This window comes from Artemia franciscana, chromosome 5, assembly GCF_032884065.1.
Source record: "Artemia franciscana chromosome 5, ASM3288406v1, whole genome shotgun sequence".
NCBI classification, from domain to species: Eukaryota; Metazoa; Arthropoda; class Branchiopoda; order Anostraca; family Artemiidae; genus Artemia; species Artemia franciscana.
In genome coordinates, this window is record NC_088867.1 from 37,397,822 (window position 1) to 37,421,884 (window position 24,063).

Genomic DNA, 24,063 nt, shown 5'->3' on the forward strand with positions numbered 1-24,063 from the left:
TCTATTTTATTTTATTTATGGGTTTTGAAAGTATGCCACAATTAGCAAGCTGCTAACCTTGTTTAGATGCCTTTGCGTCTCCATGTTAGCAATCTGCTCCCCTAAATTTATAGCTATAGGAGCACTAACTTGTGTACCAAAGATCCGATATTCAGCAAGAACCTAGAAGATGCATTTGAAACTGCTCCAAACAGAATACCATGGCTTTTCCGTTATAAGTCTTTTTAAACGCTGAGATTATTAATACATTTTAAAAGAAAAATCAAATCACCAAAGCGGATGAGAAGGGCTTCAAACCGCCTCGCCTCCAAATTTGGCAACGCGTACCACTTCTCCTATAATTTACTACATTTGTCATTTTGTTTACCTGTCTCTTGTGCTGTTCTCAAATTTAGAGCTTTGTGGATATGAGATCCTCTAAAAACAAGTCGGTTCTTACGGAACTTAAGTGTTTAGGACTTTTGTAATTGTTTCGCTATTCTTGCAACTTATCTGTTCAATTAAATGACCTAGTAATTTTTTTCGGATTAATTGTAATCGTTGAGTTTTTTTGAAAAAAAACAATTCTGGTAAAAATTCTGGCTGTATGAGGTAAGAAGAAGCGACAAAATCATCTACAAATCCTTCCTCTGTTTCTCTGAGAAACAAATCCTGTTTTGCTAACATAAACTTAGTTTCAGAATGAAAACTGAACTAACTGTCTCGTCAGATTATCTGAGTCGCATAATCCGTGTTTAGGTAAAATAAAGTTGCACTAAGAACTTAAAGGCTTATACTTCGTTTATCACGCTTAGTTCTGTAGACAACAAGCAAGAAATAATTGTTGACATAATATTAACTTAAAAATATGAGGAACAAACATTAAAATATAGAGTATCTTTAACTCCTTTTAAATGTACGAGGGATCCAAAAAAGATTTGTGGTTATCATTGTGATTTACTGCTGATTCTATGTTTATCAAATTACCATGTAATTTAAACCTAATAACCTCACTAATGCAAGCCCTCCAAATTGAACGGCTTCCAAAAGCCCTCGAAGGTTATAAATGTGCTGTTACTAAACCGAAAATAAACCGAAATATATTTTGACTTTCCATTTTTTTCTATACAAGATTGTATTCATCAGTTGTAATCAGCTTTTACCAGCTGTTACCAGCTTATAATCCCAGCTTTATATTGTTTATAAACAAACGGTGCAATTCATTAAAAGATGGCAGCATTTCAAACGGACTTGTGCTGTACAATTTTCACCTACCTAATTTAACGTAAACATATAAGCAAATCTTTTAATTACCTTTTAATTGTGGATTTGTGGTTAATTCTTTTAAGACTTTCGCTATTAAATTTCTTTTCAAGAAAAACAAGTCTTGCATTAATAAATTATCTTTCAACCTGCACAGTAAGAACGCCTGCTAGCAGCCCCGTTTGCTAAACGGTATTATTGGGTTTATTTAACGAAAACGAATTAAATGTGCTATTTCGAAATGTATTCCTTGCAATTAAGAAGTTCTTAATAACTATGGATACGCCTAGGTATAATAAATTTGTAAGTCATACTTATAGTTATTTTCTTATCCAAAATGCTCTGCCAGGGGCTGCCTCTTCGCTCAAAAAGTTTAGAAGGTCTCTGGAAATTGTATATAAATTCATCTTTAGTACACCACAATTGAGTTAAAGTCAGAATTACATGCTTAGCCCCCCTCCCCCCCTCTGAAAAGAAAATCTATGTAAAAATTTGGCGGAAATTTCGTCCATACAACTATACTAATTTTTTTGTGATAAGAAAATATGCCTTTAATTCATTTTATTTTTAATTTTAAATTCGGTTTCTTCCTTCTTCCATACTGTAAAAGTTTTTGAAAATAACTGAAATACTGCTCGTAGAACTCTTGTAATTTGTTCGTGATAAAAAAATGCTTTAATTCATTTTATTTTTACTATTTTCTACTAGAACTTCTTACTCTTATTTCAAATAGATGCCTGTGGCTTTTTACCAAAATAGAGAGTTGTTATGTTTAGCTTACTTTTATAATAGGAAAAAAGAAAAACATTTTTTGATCAAAATGCTGAAAAATGAAAATTGACCACTCTTTTCTTTGTGCACTTTGGTTTTTGATTAGCTTTTTGTTTACCTCGGAAGAGAAAGAAAAGAAAACTCGTCAAAGACCTTAGGCCACTGCTTAGTTCATTTAGTCTAGTGGTCTATTTCACTCTGATATAGTTCATTTTAATCTAGTGGTGAAATATTGATATTGCAAATATTTGAGAATACTGAGTTTTTCTTTACTTTTACGGTTGAACAAAATATTTCAATTGTTGTGACAAATTGTAAGTTTGCCGTTATTGCCTTTTTTTATTTCTATGACTCTGCAAAAAGCATAGGCCTTCTCAGTCAGCCCAACTGAGAATTGGTAACGGCAATTCTTATTTATTTTTGCTGATATTTGGTTTCTAACATTTTTCTTTTTTGTTTGCCCAGTTGATATTACAAAAGGAATAACAGTTGTATGTTTTTCTTCTCTGAAGGTCTCTGAGATGTAGTCTTGTTTCTTGGCCTTTTTTTCTCAGCTTTAATTATATGCAAAACAAGTAATACTAGTTTTTGCATGAATATTGCGTGAATAAATGAATATGAATATATAAGTGGTTTTTCTTTAACTTCTTTGATCTGACTGTGACTTTAATATGCGTGGCTGTAAGCGTGTGTATGTATACATGCATGCGTGCATTTAAGGATGTTTATGGGTTATTTATTTTTTCGTATACCGTGGGGTCTTGGGATCAAATATTTAATTTTATGTCTGGGGGAGGGAGGGCTAACAGGAAATTTTCTTATGGGAGATAAATTCAGAGAAAGTTTATTTTAAATTCGTTTCAAGGAAGTTTCTCTTTTCGAAACTTATTTTGTTACCTGTTCGCAGGGTCACCCTTAAATATTATTCATGCATGCAATGACTTAAAAAATGTAATAAATACCAGGAAAAACTTATAGGGACAAAATTTTTATAAATTTATTTCTAACTTAATTTGTCTATGTTGGATTATTTTCCAAATCTGCTGCCTTTGTGCTCACGCTTATTTTTTAATTATGCCTCACAGTCATAATATACGAGATGAATATAAGGGCTTGTTTGTGATTCAGAGCTCCCGGTGTGTGGAATACGTAATTCCTTTAAGTAAAAAGTATATCTGGATCTTGACTATTTTCGAAAGAAATTACATGTAGATTGCTTTTGTTGTAATTTGTTACATCAATAAAGAAAGGAATTTTTCCACTCATTTATATATAAGGTTTTCTTGACAATTTTTCTGCTTTCTCTTATTTATCGGTATTGCGAGTGTATTAGAGAAAAATGTTAAAGTCTGACACGGTCTTAAAATATTTGGATTTGTTTTTAATAAAGCAATCTAGCGATTTTAAATACTTTCCAGGAAAGTGGTACTTGTGATTGCAGTTCATTATCTGGCTCTTGCAATTCAAGATGTCGTCCAACCTCTACAGCAAGTGGCTCTTCTGATTCAGTTCTTTCATCATCTGGGAGTGAGCCTTTTTATCTTCATCCGCCCAGTCAGCAAAGTGAAAACAGTTCAATCCGGTCTTTGATAAGCAGGTCGTCAAAGAGCGACCGATCGCATTATATAGAAAGCCGGATTTGTGACATAGAGAGCGCTAGAGGATCTAGAAACTCTAGATCCAGATCTAGATCTCGTCTTAGTGACAGTCCATCAAGTATATATTCAGGCATGACATTGTCTCATGACAAAAGGGTAGTAGCCCCGAGGAAAACTGAGAATATTTACAGACGAGAATATGAAAACATTCCAGTAAGTAGCTCAAAGCCACACTCTGATAGAAATAATAATGAATCTGGACCGTTTTATCTTCATGATCCAAGAACAGCATCAAGAACGTCACTAAGAGAGTTATTTGACAGTGATCGTGCCTCTGTCTGTTCAAGGAGCACGAGGGGTAATCCGACGTTGCAAAGGAATGCGCTCTCTTCCTCCTCATCCGGATGCGAAGGAAGTTGCGAATCAGAAAGTAATGATGAAGCAAGCCCTACAGATTTGCTGGAATGTACTGAAAATGGTGTAAATTCTCATTCTGAATTGAAAGAGGAATCAAAAACATGGGTGCAAAATCAAGATCATACTTATGAAGATATTTATAAGTCACCCAGCATTTTATGTGGACAGGGAAATGATAAGAAGGTAAATATAGCTTATAATACTTTCCTATTTGAGAAAATAAAATCCATCAATGAATTGATACAAAGGTTTTTCACGAAGATCTGAACATGTGTTTAAAATCGAAAAAAAAGAAAAAGAATAAACAAATTGATTAAATTATTTTATTCACTGTTGTGTACACAAATGCGAATTGATGCTAATGAAATATTTATACTGAAACCAGCGTTAACGACTCTCATTAATAGGTTCCGTTGGAATAATTGATTTTATGACCAAGCATTAGTGCTTGCTCTCTCATCAAAAACATTAGCCGAAATCAGAATTTGCGGGTTGGTCCTTATGATAATAACTTTTTTTATTACATATCAACAAATAATAATGTTCCAGACTATTAAATTAGTATTTATTTGAAAAATATTTCGTTTTTTTCAATATGTAGAAAATATAATTGACATATTTAAAATGTTATTTGTTATATTTGTCTTTATTAAACTAGGAACAATGTAAAAAAAAATTTTCTTCAGAGATTTTTCTAGTTGAACATAATTGGAGCATAATTCTTCGTTCTGATTAGGCATGTAAACAAAACCAAGATTTTAACTCTACCGAATGCCTTTCTGTAAAGCATCCATAAACCAATCATTATTTACATTATTTATTATACCTTATTTACCTAATTGTTTATTTTAATCGAGTGTGTAACACCATTGTATGTGATTTGTTGTTGTTTTTCACTTTAATTTCTACTTAAAAAAAACCTGTAAATCTCTAGTAAAACTTAATAATTGTATATTTTTGTCACATAGAAAATCAATTTTTGTAAACATTTTTTAAATGAATCTTTGCTAATGTGTATCAATTTTTAATCTGTGTTCCTTTGAAAAAGTAAAAAACCCTTTAAAAGGGTTCACACCAAAATTAAAGCACTTGACAGATTTTATTTTTCGTTGTTTTTCAATGAAAATGAGATTAGCTCTAGATCCGAACAGGTATTCAACCATAATCATTTTATAACTGTCAGGATCATTTAGTTGCAGAATTACCTTATTTTACTTTGTCAAGTAATTGTATATTTCTGTGGGACTAGGCAATTTATCAGGCAATATTTTTGACGCAACAGCAACGGCCACGGGAATTCTTTTTAAGATTTTCTAAGCACCTAGTGCGTATATATCGAACAGTTTGTGGTAACGAACTGTAAGCAAGAAGTGGCTCGGCTTAATTGTAAGGGATAAGGAGCAACTCTAAAAACCCGAGTTTAGTGTTACCCATCAAAATTTACGAGACTGAGAAAATTTGCCTGATTTTTGAAAAAAGGGGGGAATTGGCTCGTAAAATTCAAGAAATCTTGATGAAAATCACAGCATAGATTCAGCGTACCCGAGAACCCTACTATAGAAGTTTCAACCTCATATGTACAAAAATGTGGAATTTTGCTATTTTCCCAGAAGACAGATCAAGGGTGCGTGTTTATTTGTTTTTTCACCCCAGGGGCGATCGTACCAAGATAATGGTCGTAGAAGATCGGGAGGGGTGCATTTGAACGCAGATTGAAAGTTCTAGTTCCCTTTTTTTAAGTGACAAAAAAGATTGGAGGGCAGCTGGTCCCCCTCCTACACCCATTTATTTCCCAAATATATTTTGCCAAAAATCTGAGATAGTCATTATTTTAGTATAGTTGGAACATCAAATTGCTATGTCTTTTGAGGTAGAATAATCCCCCACAGTCCGTGAGGAGAGGCCTATAAGTTATGATATTTGCCCATTGTTTACGTATAGTATTTATTATTTGGGAGCATACAGAAATTTTTTGGCGAGGGAGAGTTTGTGCCTGGGGTATTTTCATTGGATAATCGTCTTTGGAGATGGAAATTATTTTTTCTTGGGGGGAGTAAGGGTGAACTTTCCGGGAAAAATTTTACACTGGGAGAATTTGACCAAATTCCTATACGAAGTTCTTGTTGATTGTCTTACATTATCTTTGTCAACTCAATTTTGCATGTGCAGATGTTTCAGGGAAATTATGTGGGGGAATTATCCTGGGGTTGTTTTCCGTACGTATTTATTTGCGGAAAAGAAAAATCTACGGAAGGGAGTATTTACGGAGTGATCGAGAAACTGATTAGAGATTATAGTCTTTTCAAATTAAATTATTCCAGGCTGAATCGTCCGCAAGAAATTTTACAGGGAGGGGGATTTTCAGCGAGGATAGAACTGCCTAGAGGGAACTTGACGGGGTGTGTGTGTAGTGTATTTAATGTGGATGAAATTTTCACGGAGGAGTTTCCCGTGAAAGGTGGGTGTATATTTAATGGAGGGTGAGCTAGATTTACCTGCCTTATTTGAAAAACGAATAGAAATTAAGTTAAAATAAAACACATTTTCTTACTGAAAGTAAGGAGCAACATTAAAAGTCAAGACGAAAATAAGTTAAAAACTTTGACCAGTGTTTACATACAGCAATGGTTTGTACAAATTATTTGGAAGTGTACAGACCTTTTAAGGTTTTTTTTTTCAGTTGGGGAGTAGGGTTTAGGGGTGGGGGTGGGAGTATCTTACCTTGGAGGACTTTTTCATGGGAGAAAAGAAATTCCATTAAGGGGGTGCAGGATTTTCTAGCACTATTTAAAAAAAAACAATGAAAAAATAAATATGAAAAGGTTTTTCCACTGAAAGTAAGGACCAGCATTAAACGAACTTAAAAACTTAAAGAAACAGAGATTATTACGCATATGGGGGGTTCATCTCTTCCTAAATGCCTTGTTCTTTATGCTAAAGTATTTTTGGTAATTTCAACTATTTATTCTTCAGCCTGTGTGATTCAGGGGTCAATCGTAAAGAATTGGGACAAAATTAAAGCTTTGGTGTAAAGAGCGGGTTATTAACGAGTGTGCAAACCCCTTCATATCATAATAAAAATATACGAATTTAGAAGTTCGTTACGTATGTTAATTTATAAGTTACGTATATTTTTAACTAATAAAAAAGCTCGTTAAAAATTAAAAATTCCATTTGCCTTTATAAGTAACCGAAAAATTGGAGGGCAACTAAGCCTCCTCCCCCACCCTTTTTCTCAAAATCGGCTGATCAAAACTAAGAGAAAGCCATTTAGCAAAAACAAAAAATAAATACGCTAATTTCGTTGTATTATTCATTTGCGGAGAGCCAAAAATCAAAAATGCATCAATTCAAAAACATTCAGAAATTAAAAAAAAAACAAGTTTTGTAACTGAAAGTAAGGAGTGACAATAAAACTTAAAACGAAGAGAAATTACTCCATGTATTAAAGGGCTGTCCCTTCCTACACGTCCCGCTCTTTACGTTAAAGCTATTTACTGTCTTATAAAGTAGAATTGAGAGAAAGAGTCGAACTTTCAAACAGTTCGTGGTAACGAACTGTGAGTAAGGAGCGACCCGGCTCAATAGTAACCAAAACTCTAAAAAATTGAATTTTGATATCAATAGCTACATCAAAAGAATCGCATTTTAATGCTGATTTTAAATATATAAGTTTCATCAAGTTTAGTCTTACCCATCAAAAGTTACGAGCCTGAGAAAATTTGCCTTATTTAAGAAAATAGGGGGAAACACCCTCTAAAAGTTGTAGAATCTTAACAAAAATGACACCATCAGATTCAGCGTATCAGAGAACCCTACTGTAGAAGTTTCAAGCTCCTATCTACAAAAATGTGGAATTTTATATTTTTTGCCAGAAGACAAATCACGAGTGCGTGTTTATTTGTTTTTTTTCCCCAGGGGTCATCATATCGACCAAGTAGTCCTAGAATGTCGCAAGAGGGCTCATTCTAACGCAAATCAAAAGTTCTAGTGCCCTTTTTAAGTGACCAAAAAATTAGAGGGCATCTAGGCCCCCTCCCACGCTCATTTTTTTCCCAAAGTCAACGAATCAAAATTTTGAGATAGACATTTTGTTCAGCATAGTCGAAAACCATAATAACTATGTCTTTGGGGATGAATTACTCCCCCACAATCCCTGGGGGAGGGGCTGCAAGTTACAAACTTTGACCAGTGTTTACATATAGTAATGGTTATTGGGAAGTGTACAAACGTTTTCAGGGGGATTTTATTTTGTTTGGGGGTGGGGTTAAGGGGAGGGGGCTATGTTGGAGGATCTTTCCTTGGAGGAATCTGTCATGGGGGAAGAAAAATTCAATGAAAAGGGCACAGGATTTTCTAGCATTACTATAAGAAAACAATGAAAAATAAACATGAAAACGTTTTTTCAAATGAAAGGAAGGAGTAGCATTGAAACTTAAAACGAACAGAGATTATTAAGCATATAAGGGGTTCTAAAAATACTTTAGCATAAAGATCGAGGTATTTAGGAGGAGATAAATACCTTGCTCTTTATGCTAAAGTATTTTTAGTAATTTCAACTATTTATTCTACGGCCTTTCTGATTCAGGGGTCATTCTTAAAGAATTGGGACAAAACTTACGATTTAGTGTAAAGAGCGAGGTATTAACGAGGGTACAAAGCCCCTGATTATGAAAGTTTGTTACGTAAGTTAATTCTTAAGTTACGTATATTTTTTACTAGTAAAAACATTCGTTAAAAATTAAAAGCTCTAGTTGCATTTTTAAGTAACCGAAAAATTGGAGGGCAACTAGACCTCCTTCTCCACCCCTTATTTCTCAAAATCGTCTGATCGAAACTAAGAGAAAGCCATTTAGCCAAAAAAAGAATTAATAGACAAATTTCATTTTAATAATTTATGTGCGGAGAGCTAAAACCAAACATGCATTAATTCAAAAACGTTCAGAAATTAAATTAAAAAAAAAACAAATTTTTTTTAGCTGAAAGTAAGGAGCGACATTAAAACTTAAAACGAACAGAAATTACTCCGTATATGAAATGGGTTGTCCCCTCCGCAATCCCTCGCTCTTTACGCTAAAGTTTGACTCTTTGCCACAATTCTATTTTTTAAAACAATTAAAAGCTTTAGCGTAAAGAGCGAGGGATTGCAGAGGGGACAACCCATTTCATATACGGATTAATTTCTGTTCGTTTTAAGTTTTAATGTCGCTCCTTACTTTCAGCTAAAATGATTAGTTTTTTTTATTTAATACCTAAAAGAGCGGGACGTTGAGGAGGGAACAGTCCCTTTAATATACGGAGTAATTTGTGTTCGTTTTAAGTTTTAATGTCACTCCTTACCTTCAGTTAAATAAAGTTTTTTTTTTTATTGAATCTTATAATTAAAACAATAGAATGAAATCTCAATGCTGAATCTCCATAAGTTGAAAAGCTATGGTGCGAGTATAATGTCTAGCTGACCCAAAAGGAGAAAAGATATTTAGAAACTGAAACCTTTCCTCTTTATAAAGAACACTCTGGAGAAAAAATAAGTAAAAGCTTGAAATTTTTTGAGCCACAAAAGAAGTTTTTTTATAGCGTTTTTTTTTATAAAGTGTTCAAATTTAAATGTAAACATTTTGCCTTTTCTTTACTCTTGTAGTAAAAAAAGGAATAGGCCACGTTTTGTTTCTAATTTCTGATTAAAAACAGTGAACAATAAAAGTAAGTATAGTTGTGTTTTAAGTAGGTAGAAATAATGTCAGGCTACTTATTTTCAATGTGAACCAAAGGTGAAAAAGCTATTCAAAGAAATGAATTTTTTCCCATCATGTCAGTAATAATCAGCTTTGTCATATACTATATAATTGTATATTCCTCAGCTGAAGAAGAACAAACTTTCAAGTCAAGAGCATGTGATAACCAAAACTGCAATAAAATACCTTAACTTCATTACACTAAGAAGTCTCGGCTAAGACTGATAAAGCAAAACAAATGAGAAAAAAGAATTATACACCTTCTTCAAATGATTTGTAATTAAAATAATGGATTTTTAGACGTGTTATTTGTGATGTAGTCCCCCATGTCTCTGTTATGGGAAATATCATTCTTAAATTGTTTTACTATGCACTTTGTTACTAAATCTATTTGCTATGAAAGTAACGGGAAGTTGCTGATAGTGTATTCCCTCATGTACCGCATCTTTTTGAAAATTCCCAGTTAGTTCTTCAATGACAACTTTTTCAACTCCTCGCTTATTTATAAGCAAATTATTTCTGCTAATTAGATCTAGGACTTGTGTTTCTTTTTAATATGTGGAAGTATTTTGCTTAATTTTGACAATCTTTGAATTGGTTTCCCCATTTTGCTGTTTAGGAATATGTACCGCTTGAATCCAAAAAGCAGTCATGTTTTTGTAAACCTCGGTCAACTTGTTTTATCTACCGGAACTTCTTTACTCAGAAATGACCAAAGAATTAAGTGACTATCTTGATAAAAAATTATTTGAAATGTAATACTCCAGTATATTTATTCTGTTTTATGAGTCCTAGCTGAGGACACTGAGATTCGTTGAAATAATGATTTCAAGTATTTTTTCTGTAAAATACCACCTCATGTATGCTAAAGTAGTCTGAATCGGACTCTCAAGATTAACTTCAATAATAAAGTCTCCTCTTACGTTTATTAAAGTAGATAGAAAATATAACTTTTTTAAAGTTTTTCTTTTAAAGCATTTTCTCTCTTAGTCTTTTTGTTATTGTAGCCTGCTTTTTCGCTGTAGTCATGTTTCTGATAAGAGCTGAATTTCGCTTTTTCAGTTAGAGATCACGCATCGTAATGGAAAAACGTCTTCATAAGAGTGATTATTCCAGTTTACCTTTGTTTTATGTCAGAATTGAAGAATTTTCTTAGACCAGTAAACGCTCCCTAAAATAAATTAAAGCTTCCCTTTTAATAATTTCTAAACAATTGAAATGAAAGTACAGTTTTTTAAAAGCTGTTATGTTAATTATTTTTCAATAAATTGTTTAAGCTCTATATTGTTTCGGTGGATTTTACTTTCCATCAGACATTCCGTTTGGAATTCATTTAATGACGGCACCTCTTCTTTTTAAATCCGTCTTTCACTCAAGTGTCTTTTGCTCAAACTTTGGCTAATGTATTTCCTAACAATTCTCAGATTTTCTGGAAACTTCGCACAGCTTAAATAGACAGTCAAAAAGCAAGTACAGACCCAGCAATATTATTATTGCTAGAGTTCCTATGATGGGTTTTGGATACCAAGGGAATCCAGTGAAACTAGTTTTTAGGGGATATAAAGCTTGAGTATATAGTTATGGAAATGTGGCTGTGTACCTGGTCAATTTTTTTTCCTTTTTTTTTAAATTTGTTAAATGTGCAAAACCTAACAGGCTCAGTAATATTTTGCCGATTTTAATGTATTTCAAAATGATGCTCAGTAATAAAATTTCTGTAGTAGCTTAAAAAAATAATAATAAAATAATATCTTCAATAACATTAACTTAGCTTTGCCAAATCTCACATATGTTAATTTAGTATTTGCAATTTTAAAGAATTTCGGGTCTCAAGTAGAAATAACGAAGTAATTTCAATCAAAAGATATCAATAAGGTTGTCAAACAATTACTTTATTCAAAAGATGTTGTCACTAGAAACATTTTTTTAAGAAAATAAAAATTATAAAAACGAAATAAACAAATGTTCTCAAATCTTCTTTAAGCATAAGATAAACCGTTAAATATTTGGCTCTTTGCCGAAAACCAAAAAACTCTAACTTTTGTTCCTACATTTAGAATTACCACTAATTTCCAAAGATATTTCTAAACCAGAATCTAATATGCAAAAAGAACAAATAAACAAATGTCCCTTTTCTAGGCAACTAATGAAGATGTAAAGCCATCCACAGAGGCTGTAGAAGAAAAGGAATTTTTCCGAAATCCATTCCAGACAAAAGATTTTCAAAATGATGAAAACAACAGACTGTCTCATTCTTCATCGGACGAAGAAGATTTCTTTTCCATTCAAGCTCCCCGGGGTGAGTATTTGGAAACACTCAATAACAAAGACAATCAAAAATCCAACTAAGCTTTTCATACTAGTTCCAAAGTACTTAATATATTATAAGTCACTTTTTAGGTCACATTGTCTTTTCGTCAAAATGGAAGGTAAGAAGCATTTTATTGTTTAGAATTCCTAACCACGATTATACTTCGATGAAAAAAGACGAAAACGCTAAAAAAAAAACTATATTTCAGTTAACAGAAATGCAAAAAAGTAAAAAAGAAACAGAAAGAAAACACACCCAAACAAAAACTATGATAGGGACAAAGCAGTGGGATATCAGTATGTTGCAGGTTGTATTGCAAAAAGTAAGCTGCTAACGAATTGTATACCGTTAAGGATGCCTAGATATTTGCTTATTAAAGTAAGCAGTCATAAATGGCGAATGTTGGTTTGTACCACATTTGGACTGAGTTATGCCAAAGAGTGATAAGCGGAAAAAAGGTGATTAATACAATTTTGTTTGCTCAAAAATATTATGTATTAGTTACAATTTTTTTTCCTTTGTAGAGGGTTTTGGTCTTCAGTTTTTTTTCAAAAAGTATTCTTGTCAATGTCATGCACATCCTGAGTGCCTGATATGCCCCTAATCTTACATTTCTGCTGAATAAATGAATGAATTGAGTAAATGAATAAATTAATAGCTTGAATGAATCAGCAAATGGCTTTGGTGGAATAATATACCCAGAGAATTAGCTCTATATTCATGTACAAAGTAGAGCTACTGGCCGAGGGGTCAACTCTCTTTTAATGATGATAACAAATATAGATTTTTATGCATTGAATCTTATGGGTAGTAGGAAACATATGTACTAGATTTTGCGCAGCTAAGGATAAAATCACATATTTTTATTCATTTTAATGAGTTGAAATTTATCACAAAGAACATGGAAAACCTAATAAGAGCGAACATTGGCATTAGTGTTGAAAAAAAGAATTACCAATGCTATCTAAAGTGTGGCGACTTTTTAAAATTGCTTGTTCTTTGATTACTTTAAAATATGGGGAGGGGGAGGGGTAAGGGAAGTAGAACTCTGTCCCCAGTCGGTTTACCAGATTAAAGTCAACTAGTCTAATTAATATGCTAAGATTTTCCCAAGCTAACCTACTTTGTTACTCTCTTTTCCTACTTTGGGCAAACTAGATTTTCACTTCAAGTTATTCTTAGAAACTGAAATTTTGATTAATTAATTATCACGTACAAGATAATTTCCAGCTTTAAAACTACTGTGTCGCAGATTAATTATATCAAATTTATAATTTTCTTCCTAAGTCGCCATATAATACACTGTAAATGACACTAATAGTTTTAATCCAGATCTTCCTACATTAAATTGCCGAAGATTTAACTCATAACTTTCCAATTCTCTTTGGCTCATTCCTCAAAAATGTGGGGAAGGCAAAAGACCAATCGAATAAATTTATTCTTATGTTTTGGATGAAATTTCCAGTGTCAGAGTTGATACAACAGTTTGATAAATCTGACCGGGACGAAAACTTTTTTTCTTGTAGAAGGGGTCGAAATATTATTGGGAGAGGGTGGTCTTTCGGCAAAGATATTTTTTAATCATTACGTAGCCCATCATTTGCACATATATTGGAATATTTCTCATTCACATGAATGTGGGGGGTTTGAAGTTTTGATGCTGCTCCTTACCTTCAGTTGAAGAAACCTGTTTTCTTTGTTTAACTTCTGATCGTTTTTAAATAAAGGAGGAAAAATTCATCGCTCCCTCGATGAGAAATTTCTTCCCCTCACGGGAAATCCCTCCATGGAAAGTTCTCCCCCTTAAAATACCACCCCCGCCATAGGATTTACCCCAGACAATTCCATTCTAGCTGTAAATTCCCCTCGGAAAATTTCTTGCGGACTGGTGAAATTTTGTTTGCGCACTTTCATTTGAAAAGACATTAATCTCTGTTTGTTGTTAAAAATCGCACCGGAAATCCCCTCCTCCGTGGAAAGGTTTTCTCGTAAATACCCCGCTCCCCTGCACCCTGTAGAAATTTGCTCCCGCAGAGAATTCCCGCTGGAAAAAATATCCTGTGGAGAACTCCCCCGTTGAGAATTTATCCCATGAAAAATCACCCTCCTCTATTAAAGATTACCCAGATAATTCCAACCCGGTAGAAATTTCCCCCCGGACTATTCCCCTTAACGCATCCACATGTAAAATTGAGTCCGCAAAGTACGACAAATAAAAAGAGTTTCTTATAGGAGTTCTGACAGAGTCCCCCAGTGTAAAATTTTCCCTTGGAAAGTTCTCCCCTCGGATATTTCCAGCTCCACAAAAACTTCTTCCCGTTTCAACTATGTTGAACAAGATGGCTATTCTAAAATTCTTAAAAATAAAATTCTTATTTATCTTAAAAATTGGACAACTCTGCGGAAACGAGGGGTGGGGTTTGGAGGGGGGGCAGCTGCCATCCAATCTTTTTGGTCACTTAAATGTGCACTAGGAATTTTAATTTCTGTTTGATTGAGTCCTTTCCTGATATTCTAGGGTTATTGGTTTGATTTGATCACCCCTGGAAAAAACAAACAAAAAACAAATAAAAACCCATCCGTAATCTTTCTTCTGGTGAAAAACAGAAGATTCCACACTTTTGCAGATGGGAGTTTGAAACTTTCTAAATAAGGGTTCTCGGATACGCTGAATCTGATGGTGCAATTTTCATTAGGATTCCATGACACTTAGGGAGTCTTTCCCCCTTTTTCGAAAATCAGAAAAAATTTCTTAGGCTCATAGTGTTTGATGGGTAAGACTATAACTAACGATCCTTATATATTTGGAATAAGCATAATAAGCCAAATCTTTTGGCGTACCTATTGATAAAAATTTCAGTTTTTTTTTTTTAGTTTAGGTTACTATTGAGCCGAATCGTTCCTTATAATAATTCACCAAGAACTGTTTGATTATACATTCATTTATTACATTTTCTTGTTTCTTAGAAATGCCGCTGGGATTGCTCAAAAAGTAAATTGTTTCTCTATTTGTAGCCTTCAGAAAACTTTCTGTGGAATTTATTAAATATTTTATTTGTTTAATTTTCTGCTTTCTGTATTTTACTTTAGAAAGACAATCGTAAACTTCTTCTGGAAGTCTTCTTTCCCCGCTGCTGGTTTTACCTTCTTTTTGACTAAGTTGTTCAGGTGCATATAATCAGAGATCCCGAAGAAAAGAACAAAATGAAAAATACAAGATAACGACTCATTCAATCTCTGAGTGAGCTTTCTATCCTTGTGATCTTTCGTATATGCATAATTGTCTGCCTGTATCTGAAATTAATTATAAAAAAAATAATGTATTTATGGATGGAAGTAAATTGCCAAGTTTAAACTTAAACGAAAAAAATAATTACTTCACAGTTCATGCAACTCTAATAGTTTGATTTATGAATTTTCCCTAGATTTATAAAATTCTGAAAAACTAATGCTTTACTGGAAACGTAAAACCCACCTTGAACACAGTACCACTATCTACGAAAAGAGTGATTTGGCTTCAATGTATTATTTTTTCCCCACAGGACACTTTGTATTGAAAGAGCAGTCGTAAAGACTGTGGGGAGGGACCATTCAATTAGAAATTAAGAAATTCTAGTGTCCTTTAAAAAGTCAGAAGTATTTGGAGGGCCAAAAATCCCCATTCCACTCCCTCTTAGTTTCCCTACCCTCCTTCCAGAGACATTTAGTCAAAGTTATGAGATAGGCATTTTATTAAAATAGTCAAAATGTTCAATATTTTCCTCTGGCGATAATATGACCCCCCCCCTCTCCCACAGCCCGAGGGAGGGAGGGCTGCAAATTATGCAAGTTGCCCATTGTTTACATATAGGCTTTATTATTGGGAAGGGGAGTATGTTTTACCCTGGATCCCCTAAAGGGTTAAGTGTATTAAGGGGGCAAATTTCACGGAATTTTGAGGGGGATATCGAACTAAATTCAGAGAGAGTTCAGAAAGGACAAAAGGACTAAATTCAGAAAGGACATCATCTACATCTAGTTTGTTTGTCAAAATGGAGTGTCTGCAATATCTCAGGAACTACTTATAAATTAAGTTAAACTTTTAAGATATGTTGAGTGGGATTTAAATATAAATTAAAACACATTATGTTCAACCAGATTGTCAAAAAGGCAGCATGTTAAATTAATTGAGGAGTATGTTAAATTAAATTGAATAACAATGTACGCACACAAGTTGTGAAAAGTACGTATGTGGAATATATGAGGAATAAAAAGGAAAATTAATTCTCTAAAAGCTCAGTTTCCAGTAAAGCTTTATTTTTTTTTTCATTATACAAATGTAAGGAATGATTGTGACTCAATTTGTTTTAGCTGGTTTTGTAATGAAAAGGAATAGCTTTGTAATGAACTGGAATAGCAAAAAAAAAAAAAAAAAAAAAAAAAAAATTAGGGTTTCTGACAATATTGGTTTGAATGGTGTTCTATTTATTTTGATATATCATTTTAAGTGTCTTCTTGCTCTTTTATGAAATTATCCAAAATTTGTTTCAGTAATTACAACTTACTATTCTGCTAAATCCGAAGACTAGTTATTATTTGTGATACAGCGTCTATTGACAATTTTTCTGAAAAACAGTTTGTCAAAATACCTTAAAGATGCATGGAAGGCACATGATTGTTTACTTATGCAGTGCTGCAGCAAAGATCTTGATTTTATTTGAATTAAAATCATTTACGCCAATTCCACGAAGAAAACTTGGGAACTCCCATTGGAGGCAAGGAGGGTGACAAGAATTGTAATCTCAGCTCAAATTCCTGCATCCTTGACTCCATTTTCGAAGTTTTATTCACCACCTTTTACATATGTATAAGAACATTTTAATGGTAATCTCAGTTACATTTCTTGTAATATCGACTTTATGTTGCGCACTGTCGGTGACATTTCTTAAAATGCTTGATGACAGTTCTAGAACCCTGGGCTCAATTTTTTAATTATTGGTGAAATTATTTTTTCTAATGTTCATCATTTTTTTACTGAAAGTCTCGGCTTCTTTTCTTACATTCTTGGTTTCATTTGTGCATTCTCGGAAACAACATTTCTTGTTTTTTTTTTTTTAGTCACAGCTTTTGCAATCTCGTCTTTGATTTATGCAATTTTGGGTAAAAAAAAAATAATTTGGTAAAATTTTATACCTTGACAGATTAACTTATTTATTTACTGAAAATCATAACTCCAAAACTGCCATTCTTGGCTCCAAATAGTGTAATCTCGGAACCGAAAAAAAAAAAACAATTGACAAAAGCAGCAATCTCAGTTGCATTTTGTGCAAGTTGCCAAAGCTAATTACTCACCTAGCGTCTGAAAAATAATAATGAGTCAGCAGAAGATAAGCTGAACCTTGCAATAACAATAAGTATATGATTAGTTATTATCGTAATTAGTCTTAATCACCACATTAATCTTAGTTATTAACACGTTGAACAGTGATTAACTGATAATACTTATCGTAGTTGACAAAGTGTTTTGAGTCTCTTTTTTATATTCGCCATAACTTTGAAATTGTAAGTTTCCAGGCAGATTAAATAGATAAATAAAAATTAAGTAGAGTAATATTAATAATTAAAACGATCTCAAGTTACCTATCATAATACATTAAACTTAAAAGAAGCAGAAATTATACTGATTGAAGAAATCAAGCCCGAAAGTAGCCGGAATTACGCTTAAAAATGGAGCCAAACTGAAAAAGAACTGAAAGAGCCACATGTAATATTGAGGCCACCCTACTACTCCCCCCCCACCCTAAAAGGCTAGTGTCTTATGAGCTTTACCCAAAAATAATTTTACTGCGAAAAATCAGAGGTAGCGCTGCTTAAATTAAGAGCAGTGAATAAAATAAATAAGGCACAAATTAATAATAGTGAAAGTAATTGATAATCCCTTCCTTTAAATCATTGAATCCACTCCTGGCAATAAAGATTTAATAAAGGCTATAAGAGGCCAATAGAGCGACGGGATTATAATAAATACAGTCAAAACATTTAAACTAAAATATTTTCAAAACAGTCTTAGCATCATTACTTCAGGGAAGTTCAACTAGGACTCTTTATTGATCTTTAAAGTTTTAATGATCGTATTTTAATGTGAGTTTCTTTTATATTTTTTTTCTCATTTGTTTTACTGAGGACGGCCCTTGGATATAGGGTTCGACAATTTATTTAAAGTTCGCATTCAACTGTCTTATAGAAAAAATTTCCCTATTGTTCCACTTATATTTTCTTGTTTTTGATGGAAGGGCAGTTTGTTCTTCGTCGCTAATAAATATATTCTTTGGACGCTAGATTCTTTAGGGTTTGGTTCTCTGGTTGTAAGACCAAATATTTCTTCCCATGTAGGGCCACCTGCATCTAGGGCAATAAGCAAAAGCAGGTCGTCCCCAAATGGATTGGGAAGATGTGGTAAGAAAGGATTTACAGGAACTTCTTGGGAGAATATGAAGAGAAAAGTATTGATTGGGGTTAAGGAGGACCGTTGGCAGCTGTGTTAGCATCATGTGGCTTAGTGCTGTAGTGAGTTGTTTTTAGTAGTGTTAGCAGTAGTTTCTTCCTATTTTGGGCTGGTAGCTGTCTTAGCCTCAGGTGGCTTGGTGCTGCGTGAGTTGTTGTTAGTAGTATTAGTAGTAGTTTTATTTCTATTTTGGGTTGGCAGCTGTGTTAGCCTCAGGTGACTTGGTGCTGTATTGAGTTGTCGATAGTAGTATTAGTCGTAGTTTCTTCCCATTTGGGGTGGGTGATCTCTCTGCAAAACCTGGGAAGAAGAAATTTGTTAAAATCTAAGAAAGAGCAAAGACCTGAGGGTATTGGTCTAAATAACGCATTTACACAACGAAGTACCTTAAAAAAATCATCTTGAAATGTTTAAAGGTTTAATTCACTGATATCAGTAATTTTTCTTTTGTGGCTTACATAGATAAATGGACACATTTATTTATCACACAAACTTCATTGGGCAGGGCTATAAATCAAGCCAGAAATAAATAACAAAACTGAATCACCCCAAACCACATTTTTATTTCCAATAAAAATAGAAATAGCCCTTACAAGCTTACATCATACAGTTCGTGGTAACGAACTGTAAGTAAGGAGCGACTAGGCTCAATAGTAACCGAAACTCTAAGAAACGAAGCTTAATAACAATAAATATATCGAAAGAACCGGCTTATCATGCTGATTCCAAATATATAAGTTTCAATATGTTTAGCGTTACCCATTAAAGGCTACTAGCCTTAGAAAATTTGCCTGATTTTGATACCGGTGGAAAACAGCCCTTAAAAGTCAAATAATTTTAATGAAAATTACACTATCAAATTCAGCGTATCAGAGAACCCTACTACAGAGGTTTCAAACTCATATCTGCAAAAATGTGGAATTCTGTATTTGTTGACAAAAGAAACATCATGGATTGTGTTTTTTCTTATTTTTTCATTTCTTTGTTGTTCTTGGTTTTTCCTAGCGGTTATCGTATGAACCCAGCCAACCTTGATATTAAATATCTGGAGAGGGGTGGTCGAACTGAAATTAAAATTCTAGTGCCCTTTTTAAGTGACCAAAAGATTGAAGGCCAACTAGGCTCCTTCCACACATCTTTTCCCCCAAAATCATCCGATAAAAAATTTTGAGGTAGCCATTTGTTCACCATAGTTGAAAGGCCCAACAAATATGCCCTTTGAGATAATGTGACCCCCCCCCCGAACTTCCGGGGAAAGGTCTTTAAGTTATAAAGTTTTGTCCTAAATTTTTCGTCAAATGTTTACAAGGAATTCTTTGTACCACAGTCATGAGACTAGAAATATGGATGATTTGGTATACGAGTGTTGCAGCTCTCAGGGGGCAAGTTTTAGTTCCTGGTTTGCGGGACCAGTAATATGGAATTCTTTACCAACGAGTATACGGTTGTCAGGAAATGTTACCCAGTTTAAGAGTAGACAGAAGAACCACCTTCTCGGAAGAGATTAAGTAAATAATTTAAATGGGATGGCTTATTGTCTTGTTTTTTAAGTAGCATATTTTTCTTCTTTTTCTGTCTCTCTCTCTCTCGTCTTCTTTATTCTTTTTTGTTTTCTTTTCTCACTTTTTTGTCTCATTTCGTTTCATTTTTTTGTTATTGTTGTTGGTATTGTTGTACATTGAAAGTCTTTGACTTTCTAAAGTGTCTGATTTGGTTCTTTTCTATAATCATGATATTTTTAATAAAAGTCTCTCTCTCTCTCTCTCTCTCTCTCTCTCTCTCTCTCTCTCTCTCTCTCTCTCTCTCTCTCTCTCTCTCTCTCTCTCTCTCTTTCTCTCTCTCTATAAAATTTGCCCATTGTTTAAGTATAGTATTTGTTCTTGGAAAGTATGCATAAATTTTTGGATGAGGGGGGGGGGATTTTCCGCTGGAGTATTTTCCATGGGGAGTGTAGTTTACAGGGCGTGGACTTTTCAGGGGAAATTTCAGGATGGAGGAATTTACCAGAATTCATATACAAAATTCTTTGTATGTCCGGGGTAAATTTTTAACGAGATTGAATGTTCTAATGGATATTTCAGTGAGGAAGAGGGATTCGCCTGTGGAGGCGGAGCCAGATTTCCTAGAATTATTTTTAAAAATTATCAGAAAAACAAGTTCATTGAACTAAAGGTAAGGAGCAACATTAAAACTTAAAACGAACAGAAATTATTACGCATATGAGAGGAATTGTCCGTTCCTCCATAACTCGTTCTTCACACTAAAGTTAGAATTTAGTCCCAATCCTTTAAGAACGACACCTGAAACAAAAGGTTCGTTTAATTAGAACAATAAAGAGTTAAAAAAATAATACTAAAAACTTTAGCGTGAGGAGCGAGGTGTTGAGGAGGGCTCAGCCCCTTCATAAACGTAATGGTATCTGTTTGTTTTAAGTTTTAATGTTGCTCCTTACTTTCAGTTAAAAAAAAAACTTGTTTTTTTATTTAATACCCTACAGAGCCTCTACATTTCTTGATCAAGCAAAACTACTCACCTTTTAAATACCCATTTCCTGGCTGCTTAATATATTTTGATAAACCTAGCCTCTCCATCATCTGGGTTGTAAAGCTCAAACCTCATACCCTCGGTTCTTTGGAAACAGCCAAGAGTAGGAGAAGATCTTTATCACCCTCTTGATCTATTGGGGTTGAATAAGAACCTTTACTATGCCACATCCTTTAAAAGAATTCATTTCTTTCCTGAACTGAGAAAAAGGGAAGAAATATTGAACTTTTTTAAAGAACGATTTTAATTACCTTTGTTGCTTTTTCTCCTCCAGGCTTTAAGAATCTCGAGTCTGAAAATGGGACGTTAAAAAAGAATTCGCTTGATGGTAGATCAAAGAACTCTTCGAGGGACGCCGCATTGCCAATTACAGAAGAAATGAAAGAGGAAATTTATGATACTTTAAAGCGGAATAGGTAAGATACCTTAAGAGCATATATTTGTTTAAAAAATAACTTTTTTTCTCAAAATTACAATAAAAATATTTTTTTTTTTCAAAATGAAGGTAAAGAGCGACATTAAAACTCTACAGGAACAGAAATTGTTTCATGTATTGAATGAGGTTTCTCCCTTTCCACTCTTCTTCTTTGGCGAAAGTTTGACTTTTTGCCCGTAGTACCTTAAGAACGACTGCTTTAACAGGTGAGAAATCTGAATGGGATATAAAGTATTTTTCCCAATCCCTCAACAATGGGTAATTGATGCGCACTCACTTTAAACAGTAACATCTTCAGTAAGGTGTTTCAAAGACAATTGGCAAACAAAGGACTTGTAATTACCTATTAAATGCAAATATTGCACTCATAAATGCTTTTAGTAAATTAGTTTTATATTTTTCATAAATAGTGGGGGACGGAGATCGAGGTGGGGACCTCCCTCATAGAAGGGCTGATCTCCGTGTGTTTTAAGCTTTATTCTTACTCATTAATTTTTTTGAAAAATTGCGTTATTTTTTATTTAATTTCGGTTGATTTTAATGCCATACTTGGGTGATTCTGAGGGTGAGTGGAGCACCGTCCAATCAAACTCCACTCTTTAAATTAAGATTCCACTTTTGAAGTACACTCTTTGAGAGAAATTAACTCATTTCGTTTATTTGCTCTCCAAAATAAGGCGTACTTTTCCTATATAAAACATTGTCTTGACCATAAGAGGGGAGTTTCCCTAATGGAAAGTTTAAAAATATGGGCCTAAATGCCTTTTTGAGGCCATAGGCACCCCCTTTCTATAAACGAATCCATTGGCCAACACCCTAATAAATGATATGAAGCTATGTGACACTTCACAGCCGTTAGTTCTATGTACAAGCACACCATAATAACGGTTCCTTGTCAATTAAATTTCATGGTCAAACCAAAAATTCTCAGTAGTTTTCAATTGAAAAGACAGTGAAACTGTGTCGACAAGGTTTTTAATCAAGAGAGGTAGCACCACAGGGAACTCCCAAAGCTGTAAAATTTACCAAATGATGTTTCTTTTAAGCTGATTTTTGGTGTTTTCCTTGCAGGAATGTTAGAAAATTTTTAGGAGCCGCAGTGTTTTAAACCTAACAAAATTCTGCTCTATTAAAAAAAATAATCACACTTTGTAACAATATAAGTTTAATTATTTTTGGCAGAAAATGCGAGAATCTAAACGGTTTTTCTGTGATTTCAGAGAAAATGGGTGACAGCCTTTAGTCTTCTGTCGTTTTTAGATGATCCTTCAAGGTATTGAATCCTCTTAAGAAAGCTACCAATTATACAAAGTAAAATTGGTGAACCATGAACGTGCAAGAAAAAAACATTTGAAAAGTTAACTCAACATTAACTTTGTCAAATAAAACTGGAGGATAAGGTCTCTAGAATTAGTAAATTTTCGATATACTTTTGAAAATATCCATTTTTGCTGATTGGTATTCTCAAAATGAACTAAGTAGTGTAGGAAACGCTCAGCTGCTGATAAATCCCAAGGTTCTCAAACGATAAGAAATCTTGAGATCCGAAACTGACAAAGAAAACTCCAATTCAAAACTTATTATAATAATTAAAAAACTCCTTTTGGAATGACAAAAATCAAAATATTATGTTAGTGACAAAGAGAAACTTGAACGCTATATTTACTTTTTGCCTTATCCATAAAATTCTTGTCCCTTCATAATATATCAGTATTTAATGGTGGACTTGAATAAAAAAAAACAAAAAAAAAAAAAAAAAAAAAAAAAAAAAAAAAAAAAAAAAACAAAAAAAAAACAGACAACATAGTTGAAGTTGTTTTCCTTTCAAGCCGAAGTCTGAAAAGAACAACTTCTGTTCCATCATTGACTTCCACGCTTCCTCCACCGCCTCCGATGCCTTCTTCATTTTTGGGAGATCAGAGCAGCCAAGACATTTTTAACAAAAAGCAGGACAGTTCTTATGAAATGGTGGGTAACGAGGATGCTGCTGATTCAAGAAGTCTTAGTGTATCAACTGGAAAATATTATGCCTCGTCTGGCGGTAAGAGATGTTTTCTCAAGTGGTATTATTTCAACAAAAATACACCTCTTAGAGTCTAATAAATTTGTCATTCTCGCATGATAACTTCGGAACATTCTTTTAAGGACTTTAGCCTTAGTCCTCTAGAACTACTCATTCTTGAAAATCCTTTTGCAGGCTAAATGATCTTGCAAGAGAGAGCGGGAGGAGGGAGAGGCAAGTTAGGCTCCGTCACAAACTGAATTGTCTAATATGATGATAAATGTAGATACTGGCAATAGTTTGCATGGATTGATTTGGAGTGGAGAACATGAAATCAACCTGACATTTGTAACAAAAACGGTAATCAGGCTATTCACAATACATAAAAAGACGAAACCTGCGTCAGCTTTAAATTACTATTAAATAAAAATCAAGCTTTTTCCATTGAAAGTAAGGAGCAACGTTAGAACTTAACACGAACAGAAAGTATTCTATATATGAAAGGGGTTGCTCATCCTCAATA

The 24,063-nt window shown here is 33.6% G+C and overlaps 1 protein-coding gene across 1 annotated transcript in view; it reads left to right on the forward strand.

Annotated features, from left to right (window-relative positions):
* LOC136027361 (uncharacterized) overlaps nucleotides 1-24,063 on the forward strand; it is a 90,082-nt gene that overhangs the window by 32,511 nt on the left and 33,508 nt on the right. The window contains exons 5-8 of the mRNA XM_065704528.1: nucleotides 3,432-4,211; nucleotides 11,903-12,062; nucleotides 21,377-21,518; nucleotides 23,368-23,579. Of these exons, the coding sequence (XP_065560600.1) occupies nucleotides 3,432-4,211; nucleotides 11,903-12,062; nucleotides 21,377-21,518; nucleotides 23,368-23,579 (1,294 nt within the window). The remainder of the gene's footprint in view (nucleotides 1-3,431; nucleotides 4,212-11,902; nucleotides 12,063-21,376; nucleotides 21,519-23,367; nucleotides 23,580-24,063) is intronic.